The 14,620-nt window shown below is 39.7% G+C and overlaps 1 protein-coding gene across 3 annotated transcripts in view; it reads left to right on the top strand.

The window, feature by feature from the left end:
* Positions 1-14,620, top strand: part of LOC149321570 (twinfilin-2) — a 92,730-nt gene that overhangs the window by 55,751 nt on the left and 22,359 nt on the right. For 2 of the 3 annotated variants that reach the window (XM_089524539.1, XM_089524547.1), the window contains 3 exons: positions 4,892-4,987; positions 7,570-7,674; positions 12,238-12,252. In XM_089524539.1, coding sequence (XP_089380665.1) covers positions 4,892-4,987; positions 7,570-7,674; positions 12,238-12,252 — 216 coding nt within the window. The remainder of the gene's footprint in view (positions 1-4,891; positions 4,988-7,569; positions 7,675-12,237; positions 12,253-14,620) is intronic. The other variant, XM_089524557.1, reaches the window with a different exon arrangement.

Below are 14,620 nucleotides of genomic sequence, written 5' to 3'. Positions count from 1 at the left end.
CATTCTCTTTACATATTCTCTTTCTCATTCCCATGTCCTTTTCTTTTTAATCATTTTGCCACAATCTTGCAGAACTCTTCCTTAGAATCTGCTCATATTAGAGCTATCCCGCCATCTGGTGGATAGCTTAAGTAAATTTGACATCCGAATCTTGCAGGCAGCCCACTCAGACGTGTACCTGCCCATTTAGCTCCAAAGGAGGGTGGGCCAGAGTGTGGGTGGAATGTTTTCTGTGGTGATTCTTAAGCAGTACCCCCCATGTGCCAGGGACCATTGTCTTTTGGGCTACAATTGCTTTTTTCTCTCCTGGAAATTCCCCAGGGACCTACCGGCTCGTAGCCTGGCACCAGTCCATGAATCTCCACTTTGAGAAGCTCTGTTCTATTTTTTAAACCAAGTAGAACACCGAGAAAGTGAAGCTTCTTACATTTTGCTGCTTTAAAGCTTTCCCTTCACTTGGAAGTGAAGTACCCTGGGAGTGGGGGTGGCAGGGTGATTTAAAATCATACAGTACAACAAGGAGCTAAGGTGCAGGAGGGGGTGGATTTCATTTCTTTTCTCAGATGTTGCATTTAGTCTAAAAAATAGAACTTTTTTTTCCTTTTTGTAACCAGGTAAGCACATATTTGATACACCTGGTTTGTTTCTTTGAATCACAGTAGGCTCTTGGGGTTTGGTTCCAGAACCCCTTGTGGATACCAAAATCCTTGGAGTAATGGCTTACCATGTGATGACATAGTTGGAATCTGACTATAGCCAAGTCAGGTGTCCATAGGAACAATTGCTGTTGGTGCACCACTTTTAATGGTGCAAATGCACCTGAGTATTCAGGTTCAAGACTGAGTTTAGGAGTATGCCCAAACTGTGAACCTGTGTCTTCAGCCAGAATGTAGCCCCATCCAGCACAGGTTGAATCCTTGTTGCTTGATCTCACTTTTGACTGATCAGGAATTCCTCTGCCTTGTCTGGTTTAAGCTTCAGTTTGTTTGCCCTCATCTAGTCCATTGCTGACTAGAAATACCTGTTTGGAACATAAATAGTTTATCTGTGTTGAAGTAGAAGGAGAAATAGAGTCGAGTGTCTTCATCATACTGATAACACTGAGATGTAAAGTTGTTGTTGTTGTTATTTATAGCCCTCCTCTCCTAAAAGGATTGAGGCGGGTTACAAGACAAAAATATACCATAAAATACAAAATATATACATACTTAAAATTTACATAATCCCCTTATTCTCTATTTAAAACTAAAATGCACAATTATAAAATGTAAATTAAAATCAGTGAAAACAGACATAATTGAGTGAGACTTCTAGGGCAGTAAACGGGCAGTCCATATCAGTGGACTGGGAGGATCATTCAGGGAAGGCCTGCTGGAAGAGATCCGTCTTGACAGCCTTTTTAAAGGCATCAAGAGTGGTTATATGTCGGATCTCCTCCGGCATGATCTTTCCCAGTAGATTCACATATATGTTAAATAATGGGAGACAAAACAGAATGCTGAGGCACTCCACAGGCAAATAGCCAAAGAGTTGAAAGGGACTCTTCTAGCAGCAGCACCTGGGTTCACTCCTCCAGGTAGGAAAGAAGCCCCTGCAAAACGGTGTCTCCAAGTCCCAGTCAGGCAGCCCAGAAGGATACAATGGCTGGTGGTTATCAAAAGCTGCTGAAAGGTCCAGCAGAACTAACAATATTTCTGCACAAAAAATCTGATTAGTGCCCCCCCCCAAAAAAAAAAACTTAATTCACTTCAGCAGTGTTATTTAGGGCAGTGTGTGTATGCCATTTCTTTGTTACTATTATGTAGCATATAGAAGTTAAATCTTGCCAATCTGCTTCAGACATCCAGAGATCAGAAGATCCAGGTCTACCTTCTGCGGAACTAGGGTGCCTTTATTTGTTTGTTTGTTTGTATCATTTATATGCTGACTTTCCCCAGAGTGGGGAAATTAAAAATGTTTACAATAAAAATTTAAAACAACGAATTTTTTAAAAGATAAGCAAAACATCCCCAATAAAAAATGAGCCTAATTGCACATTAAAAGCCTTGTTGTTGTTGTGTTCCTTCAAGTCATTTGCAACTTATGTTGACTGTAAGGTGAACCTGTCATGGGGTTTTCTTAACAAGATTTGTTCAGAGGAGGTTTACTGTTGCCTTCCATTAGGGTGAGAGCATGTGACTTGCCCAAGGTCACCCAGTGGGTTTCATGGCCAGGCTAAGAATCAAACCCTAGTTTCCAGAGTTGTAGTCCAACACTCAAACCACTACAGGCTGGCTCTATTTAAACAAAAAAGTATTTGCTTGTGGGTGGAAGAAAAGCAGGGAAGGGGCCAGTGTAATCTCCCATGGAAGAGAGTTCCAGAGGGTGGGAGCAGCCACCAAGGAGGCTCTCTCTTGTGTCCTCATCAAGTGAGCCTGTGATGGTGGAGGAATGAAAGTCTTCCCCTGAAGATCTTAGAACTCTGGTTGGTTCATATGGGGAGATATGGCCTTTCAGATAGTCTGAACCCAAGCTATATCCATAGAAACCCCCCCATTCCCCAAAATCTTCCTTTATATGTTTGGATTCAACAGTGGCATCAAAACTGTGAAAATCCCTCCCAGGAAAGTTTACTGTGTCCCTGTCCCCCCTGCCCTTTCTTTCTGTTGGTCTTTGATCCAAAAGGAAATCCTACACTTCTTCAGAGGACTTCAGATTCTTCTGAGTTTGAAGGTTTTCTGTTCTGTTGCTTAACAAATGTTTTATTAATTTGTTTCTGTTTTGCATTTCCACTTGTACTGCATTCACAGTTTTTATTTTTTAAATAAGTTTATTTAAGTATTAAAAACATAACATTTCTACATAAATAATTCATACATAATTCATCGTTAGTCATATATTTCATGTTACCTACAAAAATAACAATAGTCCTATTGTTTAAACACACACACACACTATATCTCGCATATTGGCTTTATATGACTTGTAACGTTAAACATAAACTTATACAGTTTTCCCTTTTATTCCTCCTTCCTGCACTATGTTTCGTCCTTATCAAATTTATCATGCATCATTACTATTAGTTTGAAGAGAGTGTCTATATTTACCACGTTAATCTCCTTATATTTATCTTTTACTTTTTCCAGTACAACAAATATTTCTATATCTATTTCTATGTCACTTCAATCCTTACTTCTATTACATTCTGTGTGTTTATACCATATAGTTTAAAGACATAGTTATTTTACTTTCATTCCACATACATATATTTCGCTATAAAACTCATGTTTCATCTTTCCATCTGTTTTCACAATACTTTATAAAGGGGTTCCAGTTTATATCATCATCATCTTTATATAGCTCATCTTTCAGTAATCTAGTCAAGTTATCCATATCAATAACTTCTGCAAATTTTATTAACCATTCATCATTTGCTGGGGTTTCATTATCTTTCCATCTCCTTGCTATTGTTATTCTTGCTGAAGAAAATAAATGTAATATTTGTGTCAATTTCTTTCTGACCTTCACTTCTTCAACAACATTCAATAGACACATCTCTGGCTTTAGTTCAAACTTAATCTGCAAGATTTCTTGAATTATCCTATGAACCTCAATCCAAAATTTCTTAATTTGTGGACAGGTCCACCACATGTGATAAAAGGTCCCTGGATTCTCCTTGCACTTCCAACACATATTCCTTGTATCTTTGTTCATACTAGGTAATCTTACCTGTGGTAAATGCCATCTATAAAACATTTTTATAAAGTTTTCTTTAATGTCTACACATGAGGTAAAATTCAGATCCTTCCCCCATGCTCTCTCCCAACTCTTTAATGGTATATTACGTGTTATATTCCTTGCCCATAGAGTCATATTAGATTTAATTGTTTCTGTTGCTTCTATTTGTAAATTTAAACATACCTTCTAAAATTTTGAGATTAAGCGTTTCTCATTCTTCTCCCAAAGAAGATCTAATTCTGTTTTAGTTGACATTATTCCTTCCTGTTTTGTATCTTTATTGAATCCTTCCTTAAGTTGATAGTATGGGAACCAGCTTATATTTACTCCCTCTTTTCTAACAGTTTTAAAGATTCATTTGGATTTTAAATTTTTGCACTTCCTTGAAGTTGTTTTGTTTTGAAGTCAGCGTGTGCATATTCTAAATAATTTTAGAATATCACTTCCAGTTTCTGTCTGCATTAACCGAATGTGACAGACATTGTGAGAGATGTTCAAATGAGCTTGTGATACATGAAAATACTCCTAGTACTGGTGACTGGTGAATTGGTTTACATCTGTACTGGAATATTTTCACCCTTTTAAAAATGTAAGTCTTCTGACAGTATAGGAAATCATAACCATCAGGTATTGCCCAAATCCTGATGTATTCCTAAATTAAAAAATCTATGATTCATTCAAGCAATGGCTCTAAGTTAATGACTTGATGCATAAGTAATAGTTTTTCTTGGGAGTCCTATAGATTGTGGACTTGCATAGCCATCGTGGATTTATGGTAATTTATGTAGCTTGAAAGAATTGCTTTTTTTTTTTGGGGGGGGGGGGAGGGTTACAACTTTCATAGTTTCCCAGCCAGCATTGCCCCTAGCCTTACTAGCTGGGGGAATCTGGAAGGTTTAGGCCAAAAACTTTTCCAAGCCTCCTCAGTTCCTCTCTTTTCCAAGCCTCCTCCATCAGTTTAAAGACAACTACCTCTGAAAAAATAATGGCAAGGGAACATAACGCTTGGATGAGGAAGGTTCTTCTTAGTGGCTTCCAGCAGCACTAATAATCTGGCACATGGATCACTGATCTGGTATTAAGATTGGCAGAGGCCCTAAATGTGCTCCTAGAACCATGGGGTGTCTTGTCTTCATTACTGATGCTGTTTTCCTTTTTTTCTCTATATGACCAGGTTAGACTGAAGATGCTCTATGCAGCAACCAGAGCAACAGTGAAGAAAGAGTTTGGAGGTGGACACATAAAAGATGAACTTTTTGGAACAGTTAAGGTAGGGTTGGAAATCATCACTTGTCTATTATTGCTTCACTGCTAACTCACTACATGGAATTTTAAAAATTAAAAGCATTCGGATGGGCTAGTTGCATTGTTTTGTTTTGCTTTTTAAATCAACCACCATGTCTTTCTGTTTTTGTTGGGGTGTGAATGCTTTTCATCATAAAGGGAAAACCTGTAATTCTGTATAAATTTTTTTTGCCCAAACTACAGCAACCTCGGCAAAAAGCAAACAGGAACATGGCCACATAGCCCAAAAACCCCACAAAAAACTACAAACAGGAATTACTGTTTAGATGTCAATCAGGCATATTTAGTTGCATAGATACAAATAGTTTTAGAGTACTATCAGCATCCCTTGGATTGTGCCACCATGGTGAAACTTGACTAGCTTAAGACCACTTTATACATTAGGAAGTGGCAAAATCTGGTTTGCCAAACACTCTCATGGTCTTGTGCTTCAAGGAAAGGTCCATAAGGTGGCAGCAGTGCTTATGAAATGAGGCCCACACTCTGTTGTAGAATAAATCTTGCACTTCTGACTGTCTCTCCACAATTGTCTGTGGTTACATCTGATGGAGAAATCCTCAAGGCACATCTCTCTTTGGTGAGAAAATAAACAACTCAATCATCTTTGGCCCATTAACTGCTGGCATTGGTGTGTTCTTCTCAGCAATGGTATTTTATGTTTCTAAGCAGTGCCTACAGAATGGGAAAACTTGCAAAGTTAGTCCTGTGAAGCCTTATGACAAGCTTTTATATGAGCTGGACTGTGTGCTTCCAGAAGCAGAGCAACAGTGATACATGCACATAGTCAGCATTATGGGCAGAGGCGTCTCTGTAATTGGCTTAGTCAGAGCATCAAGTTCAATTCTGAATTGAGGCTGCAAACTTCAGACCACGATGTCATCTGCTCAGAGCTTGAAAAAGTTACTCTGGAGAGCTGCAGCTCCTAAATCTCCAACTAGTAGCTATTCCTGGCTACTTAATGGCCAAGAATTTCAAAAATATGACTTTCCCTAGATCTGCATCTGTGATAGCTCTAGCTACTAGGAGATAGTTGTTGGCAATATTGGGATGCCCAACTGATCATGGACAGATGTTGCACTGTTGTGAGTGGCTTGTAACATGGGCTTGCTTGATGCACTGTCAAGGGTGCATAGTTCTGATCTGTAAAAGGATCAATTTAACTTTCTTGTTAATTGAGGAGTCATGCAGGCCATGGTTTATGTAAGACAAACATCCTGTTTGTTTGTAAGATCATTGCAGAGCAGTTCACCTTGGATGCATTAGAAAACAGTAAAGAGCTTAAATGTAAAGCTTATTGTTTTGCCTCATGGTTTCCTAGATTGAAAAGTACGCAGCTGACCAAGTAATTTGACTGAACTGTGCATGCAGGACCATGGGTCTGGCAGGGAAAATGTCCCCTGTCTGAAACAAGTGTCCTTTGTTGTTGTTTTTACCATTTTTATACAGGTTGAATTTCTCTCATCCAGAATTCCAAAATCTATAATATTCCAAAAACCAAAACTCTTTCCATGGGTGGCTGAAATATTGACACCTTTTCTTTCTGATGATGCAGTGTACACAAACTTTGTCTCATGGACAACATTATTAAAATATTATATAAAATTACCTTCAGGCTATATGTATAAGGTATATATGAAACAAATGAATTTTGTGTTTGAACTTGGATCCCATCTCCAAGGAAACTCATTATGTATGTATATGCAAATACAGGTATTCCAAATAAAATTTAAAAACCAAATATTCAAAGCATTTCTGGTCCCAAGCATTTTGGATAAGGGAGGCTCAATTTGAAATTCATTTATATCACATCTTTTCCCTAATAATGACACTTGTAATTATTTATATCACATCCATTTCCTAATATAATGGGATTTATAATTATTACATATAATAATTTGTAAGTGGCTTACAAATTATTAAAACTAGTGTAGATTTCAAAATATACAGAAATATAAGTGTGTGTGTATAGGTGTGTTATTTAAAAATAGTTAAACAACCTGTAGAGTTAAAATTTCCTGCATGGCATGATTTCCTGCATGGCAGGGGGTTGGACTGGATGGCCCTTGTGGTCTCTTCCAACTCTATGATTCTATGAAAATACTTTAAAATTCACTAAAATACAATATAAATACAATATAAAAGCCCAACAGACAGCACACCACATTATTGTTAAAAGCTCATCAGAGTCAATTACCTAAAGCCTGGTAGAATAGGAGTGTCTTTATTTGATGTTAGAAACAGAGCAAAGAGGAATTCTTCCAGGCCTCTTTTGAGAAGAACTTGTAGTCTAGGAGCAACCACCCAAATGTCCCTCTCCCTTGTTTCCATCTGACAAGGTAGAGGTCAGAGAGAGGGGCCTCTCAAAAGATTTTAGTGCTCTAATACACTCATATATGGAGATATGGTTCCCATGGCACTCTGTCCATCATGGCAGAAAGCTGGTGAGTAGGATGTGGCACAGTGAGAACATGGTTAGAAGAATAGATTCATGTATATCCCATGTTTCAGACCTGTGGTTGCTACATCTCCTCTTTTGTTTGACTGTAGGAAGATGTTTCACTCAACGGTTACCAGAAGCATGTGTCATCCTACTCTGCTCCAGCTCCTCTGACTGCAGCTGAACAAGAGCTTCAGCAAATCCGCATCAATGAGGTGAGCAAGCAGTAGACTGTGACACTCATCCCACTGTTCTACCCCATCATCCATTTCCCTCTTAACTTACTCCCTCACAAGACGTTATCACACAGGACAAAATTGGAAGTTTAAAGGGGTGGCAATGCAGGGTCATCCAGGGCTTAGGGACAAATTTGCAGCTGCTTATCACATGACGCTGCAGACAATCAGAAGAGAATCCACAGAGGATGTAGGTCAATCAGGAAATAAGTAAATTTGCAAAACTACCGGATTTACGTTTCCATTTTGCTTGCGAATTGACTCCTGTCACGTAATGGCTGCTGTGTGAAAATGCAAGCCTCCAGATGCATCTGGTTTTCTGATTTCGCAAGCTGCCTTGCTGTCCCTGGGAGCGACTTCTTAAAGGTATACACACACACTTCCCTTGCCCTGTTCTCTCCTCCTGTACCTGTAATGGAGCCTCTAATTAAGGGCAAAGCTGGTGGGAGAAGGCAGAGGGAAGTCATCCTGGACAGGAGAGAGAAAGAGAAGACATGTCCTGGAAAAGGAGGGCAACGGGGAGTATCAGCTCTTATTGGAACCAGGCAGGTTTATGGACCCAGCCCCTCCTTTCTCTCTCTCTCTCTCTCTCTCTCTCTCTCTCTCTCTCGTGTCTGTCTGTCTTTGTGTGTGTGTTTGTGTGTAGTTTTAGGAGTCTGCAAAGGGCAGCCTCATTCTGCCTTCCTCTGAAACACCTTTTGGGGCTTCTGTGGCAAAGAGGATTCTCTCCCCTCCCCCAATATCCCCTCCCTTCCCCTCCCCTCCTTGGAGCATGTGTGTGTGTGTGTGTGTACTTGTGGAAATGACACTTTGGAGCATGCTCAGAGAAGGTATTTCTAAGCAGACAACGAGGATTTGTTTGTCTCCATTTGATAGTCAAATTCGCATTGGGCCCACTTTAATGTGCTTTTAACCCCTTGTTGTGCTCTGTGTGTGATAACCAATAGCAAATGGGCTTGTTTTTCTGGGATGCCACCACTTTAGCCATTTTTGTGATGGAAGTACATAGGACCTATGTGTGATAAGGTCCACAGTGTGATTTCAAGACTAGAGGATATGACTTTGTTGCTGAGGTGGGGGTGGTGCTCAATGAGTCATGACAGCATTCTCCTTTTTGCCTCCATTTTGAAAAACATTAAAATGGCTGTCAGTTTTCACTAAAGGACGGAGAAATGCATAGCATTGGAAATGGTGGGAAAGTGTACTTCTAAATCTATAAACAAATGGGGGGGGGGGGGAGAACATTGAAAGAAGGAAATGGACAAAATAGAATTACAGTCAAATATGTTGGCTGATGCCAATCTGATTTTCTTGCCCCATGGTGGCCAGACACCTCTTCACATAATCATGATGCTGACACTACAATGGGAGAGCCCAACATATGAAGCAAGAAAATGAGAAAGTACATTCTAATCCTCTGTGAAAACTTATGGTGGATTTAAGGTAGTACAGTGGTCCCTTGGCTTATGTGGGGATCCATTCGCCCACCCCCCGCGTAAGCCGAAAAACGCATGTGCTCAAGTCTCATTCAGTTGAATGGGGCTTGTGCTTGCAGCATGGGAGAGTGTGTGCGTCATGGGCACTCACGCCATTCATTCTCCCATCATGCAGCTTCCACGTAAGCAGGAAGCCGCCTATGGGGTGCTCACCTATATCATGGGCGCACTGTAGTTTGCAGCCTTGGGTCCCTGGTGATTAGGGACAATAATTAACCTTATCCCTTATCAATGTGACAGTGAAGGTTGAGGATAATAGGAGCTGTAAATCCACAGTATTTGGGGGCCCAGAAGTGGGAACCACTTCTTTAAAGCAAACTGATCTATAGGGTACTGTGGTTCATATATGTTACTAGTTGGTTGATGCTTGGTAGAACTTGAAAAAAATTTTTTTTGGATAATAGTGTCCAGAGGTTGAATCTTCTATGCCAGTTGGGGAGTTCTGGGAGCTGTGATCCAAAAAAGTAACATTTCTGAGCTTTGGGCTCAAGGCAGTGGTCCTGCTTGGGAGCTGTGTGTTGAACTAGTTACAGAAATTGGGTGTGACTGGGATAGTATGAGACCAGGAAAGGCTTGGCAGTGGGCAGCAATACCCTTGCTTTTCATCAAAGGTACAGTTTGTTGTGCTCAGGTCATTATCTCCAAATTCTGCATGCTGTAATAATAATAGTAGTCATCATCATCATCATTTATACATCAATTATCATTTTTCCAAAACTAGGATTTAGGGCAATTTACAGATTAAAAGAATTACAATTTAACTAAACAAAATTAAAAGGATAGTAATGAGTGGCCCATGCTAGCCTTGCCAATTGGTTTGGATAAGTTGGGTTTGCTGGATTCCTTTACACTTAACTGCTATCTTTATTTTTATTTTATTTTATTTTTTGTTCTGGTAAATTCAGATCATTTTAAAATTAATACACCACCTTCCTCCATGTCACTAGTAGTTGAAGGCAAAGGGATAGTGCAGTCGTTTTGTTTCAGTGAATGCAAGAATGAGGAGAGGTGCTACATTGCTAGGATTCAGCAGTGATGGATTTAAACATAATGCAGGATATGCTCCTTTAGTCCCTAAACAGAGTTCTTCAATTATTCTTCTCAACTGGATGTTTGCCAATATACATGCAGGATCTAGAAATAGCCCATCACAGGATAAAAGGTTCCTTACTAAAAAGGTTGCTAACTTGGAGACCAATTTTGCCACTTTGGGCGACATCTGCACTGAAAAATAATGCAGTTTGACACCACTTTAACTGCTATACCAGTTACACAGACAAAATGCAATGGAATTAGGGAATTTGTAGTTTTGTGAGATGTTTAGCCTTTGTGAGATGTTTAGCTCTCCTGTCAGAGAGCTCTGGATCAGTATTCCTCAATATTCCTGCACAGTGAGCAAGAACCAGACGTCTCATCCTCTTAGATCTGTATATATTTCATATATCAGGGATGGGCAAAATTTGGCCTTCTGTTGTTGAAGTGCAATTCCCAGTATTCATTACCACTGGCTATGCTGGCAAGAGGTGCCTGCTGTTGCAGTTCAATAATATCTGGAGGGTTGCACAGTTCCCACCCTGAAATAGGTATATATTATATATGCAGAGAGAGAGGGAGACAGGGAGAGATGGATCATGGTAACCAATAGTTTGTGACCTACAGTAGGTCAGCTTATTTTGAAAGGGCCACTTACCTCAGTAGTCTTGCTTTCCAGTGCATACTTTACATATCAGACCTGTGAATATAAGATGCAGCCCTAATGTCTCTCCTCTTGCCTACTTCTTCAGCAGTGCTGTTGAAACAATCCCAGCCCCAGTGATCATCTTTCATTCTGCATCCTTCTGTAAATACGTCTGTCACCATTTCTGGTGACAGGCATCCTGCTTTGCCACAAAGCTGCCTCTTCCCCCATGTACCTCCCCTTCCTACCCTACTACACCTCTGCATGGTTGAATGATTATGACAGGCTGTGAAGAGAGTCCTTCTCTGTTCGATGTTCCTTTGCTGGGTCAGTGTGCATGTGATCCAGTGTCACTATGGTAGGCGAGATGTCACTTTTGTTTTGGGGACAAGCTCTGAGAATTGATTATCACTCATGAAAGCCTAGATCACCAGTTTAGCTTCTGGATTGCACACTTGCACTGTCTCTCTCATCCCCCCTCAACAGTTACCATACAGTACATTGAGTCCCATGAACCAAATTTATAAAGGATGTACTTGGTGGGGTGCTGTAATGTACAACTAACAGTGTAGAATGTTTCCCAGCATAAGCAAATAATATTCTCTTGTTCTGGGATGCTTCCTCCACCCCATATCTGAAAGAGCTACTTTAAACTGAATCCGGCCATAGGTCTCTCGCTGATCCTCAGACCTTTTGGCTCTTACCTAAAGTTTTTTGTTGTCTCCTCAGTTCCTGACAAGGCTTAAGCCTTGGAAATGTAGGCACTGAAATGTACCACATTGTCTATTGGAAATGCTGGAAATGCTCAGCTCAGTGGAAAAGGTTAGCCTGAATCACCCATAAGTCTGTGCAGCAGGGATGAGAGGTTTCAAAACCCATCCTTTCAATTTCCCACAGGTTGAGAATATTAACAGGGAACTCCTGTTCTCATATTCTGTTCTTCTCCTATTCCAGAGTTGTCTCTGGTTCTGTTTAGACTCCTTGCATCTTTGTTCAGTGGCAGACATCACCCCTCACGTAGACTTGGGAAATTTTGTCACATTGTGATATTTTTGTGGGTTACAGCTTAGGAAGGGACACTCACAACAGTCACATGCCCTTGCCCTGGAATAGACTTTCTGGTTCCAGGTGTCAGTCTGCAGAAAACAGTATTATTGTGTATGTAGAGAGTACACTTTATGTCTGTGTAATCACTTTCAACCTTCAATGCAGCCTGAGGTCTTGGAGGCTAAGAGTTTCAGGGCTATAATGCATGGATTCAAACAAAGTTGGGACTACTCTGATTTGATTAATTGAGCAATACTGCTATCTTATTGTGAGTCTTGTAGTTTTGTGTGATTTAAGCTACTTTTTACCTATGTCTTGCAGGGTAAAACGGCCCAGGTAAGTGCTTCCTGTTACTTGCTTTCTCTTCTTTTTGCTCTCCTGTTTTCTTGAGTGATGTGTGAGGAATAAACTAGGACTCGCCAACAGAAAATGTTTCAGGCTGGCATCCCAGGTGTAATGCAGACAGTCTCTCAGAGAAATGGTGCATGTGTGCAAGCGTCTTTAAGTCACTTGTTGACTTACGGTAACCCCATGAATGTCATAGGGTTTTCTTAGGCAAGGTATTTAATATTCAGAGGTGGTTTTACCAGTTGATTCCTCTAAAATAGCCTACAACATCTAGTGTTTGTTGATGGTCTCTCATCAGTCTCAAGGCTGACACTGCTTAGCTTCCAAGAGAGTGTATTTAGGCCCCAAGTGAATCATTTATGGCCCCTTGTGTACAACTGTGAAGATAAAAATCTGAAATATTTATGCGTACTTTGTTTTAGTATCCAATACTAATGATGCATACCTACATGTAGCCAACGGGCATGATTGTTCTTGACTGAGAAACCCTGAAATCTCAAGTGCTAACACTGTGACATCATGGGGATTAAAAAGTCATGATTTCTCTTCATTCTTGAGTGCCACTGAGATTTTTGAGTCATAAATTGTCCCTTTCCCTCCACATGTTCCATTGGGTTGCATGTTGAGAATGCTAGCTAGATGGACTAGGCAGCATTTCTTGAACTTTGCAGTTAGGTAAGACTCACTAGCTAATCCCAAGGCTAAGCTTGTGCCAACCTTGACCTACAGTATATGTTTGTTGGAGACAATAGTAGCATTAGGCCAGTGAGGATTACACATTTTGGCCACTGGGGAAGCTTTCAAGCTTAATCTACAACTTTAATAACCAAGCTGTAGATTTCTGTACGTGGAAGGCAGAGAAACAATCAGAATGTGGTGTTTCTCATGCTGTTTCAGATATTGTATTTTTGTCCTTAGTGCATGTCTGCCTGTTTGTGCAGTGCTTTTGGTATCCCTTGAAAGGGGGGCTTTTGGTTTCTTGGAGTGTGGCTTTTCTGTGCCTCATATAACTTCATGGACAGCTTTAGGAACTGTATGCTTGGAACAACTTGACTTTCCATTCCCATCATTGTAGCATTTATAATAAATGCTCTAAAACTAGTTTCATTGAAAGGATTTTTGTGTCGTATATATTCTGTATTTTTATGTTTTATAATGAAATTTAAAAAAAAAAGAAACTAGTATGTTGTATGTTGCAACAGCAACGAAGTTGTTACCAGTTTTTGTAATGTTCTAGTGTCACATGAATATATAATATAAGCTGTGTGAGTAGCAAGCCAACACACATAGGATTGCAACATAAATACCTTGGATCTCACTGCAGCAAAACAAGATTGTTAGCTGATGTTTATTAGTCGTCTTGAGTAGTAGGATTATTATGAGTTATGCATAGCTGTGGTACTCTGCCTGTGGAAGCCAAATCCTTTGAAATGCCTGGTATTAAAGCTCCACAGGGGTTTTGTCCCATTTTGGGCTCCACTTTTACATACAATCCATATTTCAAAGGGCTATAAAATATAAATTGTACATTAAAGGTCTTCTTCACTTTAGGATTATTTTCCCTATGATGTGCTTGCACAAGGTAAACTTGTGAAGTCTTGATGGGATCATTCTTTTTACTAAATGTGAAAACTGTACATCAAATAAATAAGCAAAACACTTTGAGGGGTATCCGTATAATCATACGCATTAGATTGGTACAGAATATGTCAAGTCAGAAAATTTTAGAAAGTGTCATCTATTGAAACATTATATGCTACATGTTAAGACAATTGGGAATTGTGACACAGACTTATCAGAAACAACTGTAAATGTGAAGAAGCATAGAAGTAAAAAATGGGGACTTAATTAGTTTGTTAAAATCCTATGGCTAAGTATTTGCAGTGAGTTCGGCAATATAGAAATGAGGTGGTTTTAGTACTGCCAACCTCATTGCAAATACCATATACCTCAGTTTATGTGAACTGAAGAACAGCAAACTGCTCTGCATGGATATGAAAACTTTAAACCTTGGCTTCTCCAGTACAGAGCTGAAAAATGGTATGTAGTGTCCTTTGTGGTTTGGAAGAGAGTAAACTGCAAATGTAAATAAATCTGGAACCTATCCACAATCCAAAATGTAAAAAAGTATCTGCCACATTAAATCTTTTGAAGGCATTTTGGACTAATACTTGCCATAAAGATGTAACGTGACAGAAGTTCCAGCATAGACTTCCCTTAGAAATGTGCAAATGTACAGGAACAGTAAGGATCTTATTGTAGCTTTTGTTACAGAATGTTCAAATACTCTTGGATGTCTATGAGTCCTTTAGGACATTAGAGCAAGACACAGCAGTGTAACTTAGACTTATTGTGC

The sequence above is a fragment of the Sceloporus occidentalis genome, unplaced genomic scaffold, assembly GCF_023333645.1.
Source record: "Sceloporus occidentalis isolate IW3139 unplaced genomic scaffold, rSceOcc1.0.p SCAF_1, whole genome shotgun sequence".
NCBI lineage: Eukaryota > Metazoa > Chordata > Lepidosauria > Squamata > Phrynosomatidae > Sceloporus > Sceloporus occidentalis.
The sequence above is the reverse complement of the archived record's forward strand: the minus strand, read 5'-3'. Positions and strand labels throughout refer to the sequence as shown.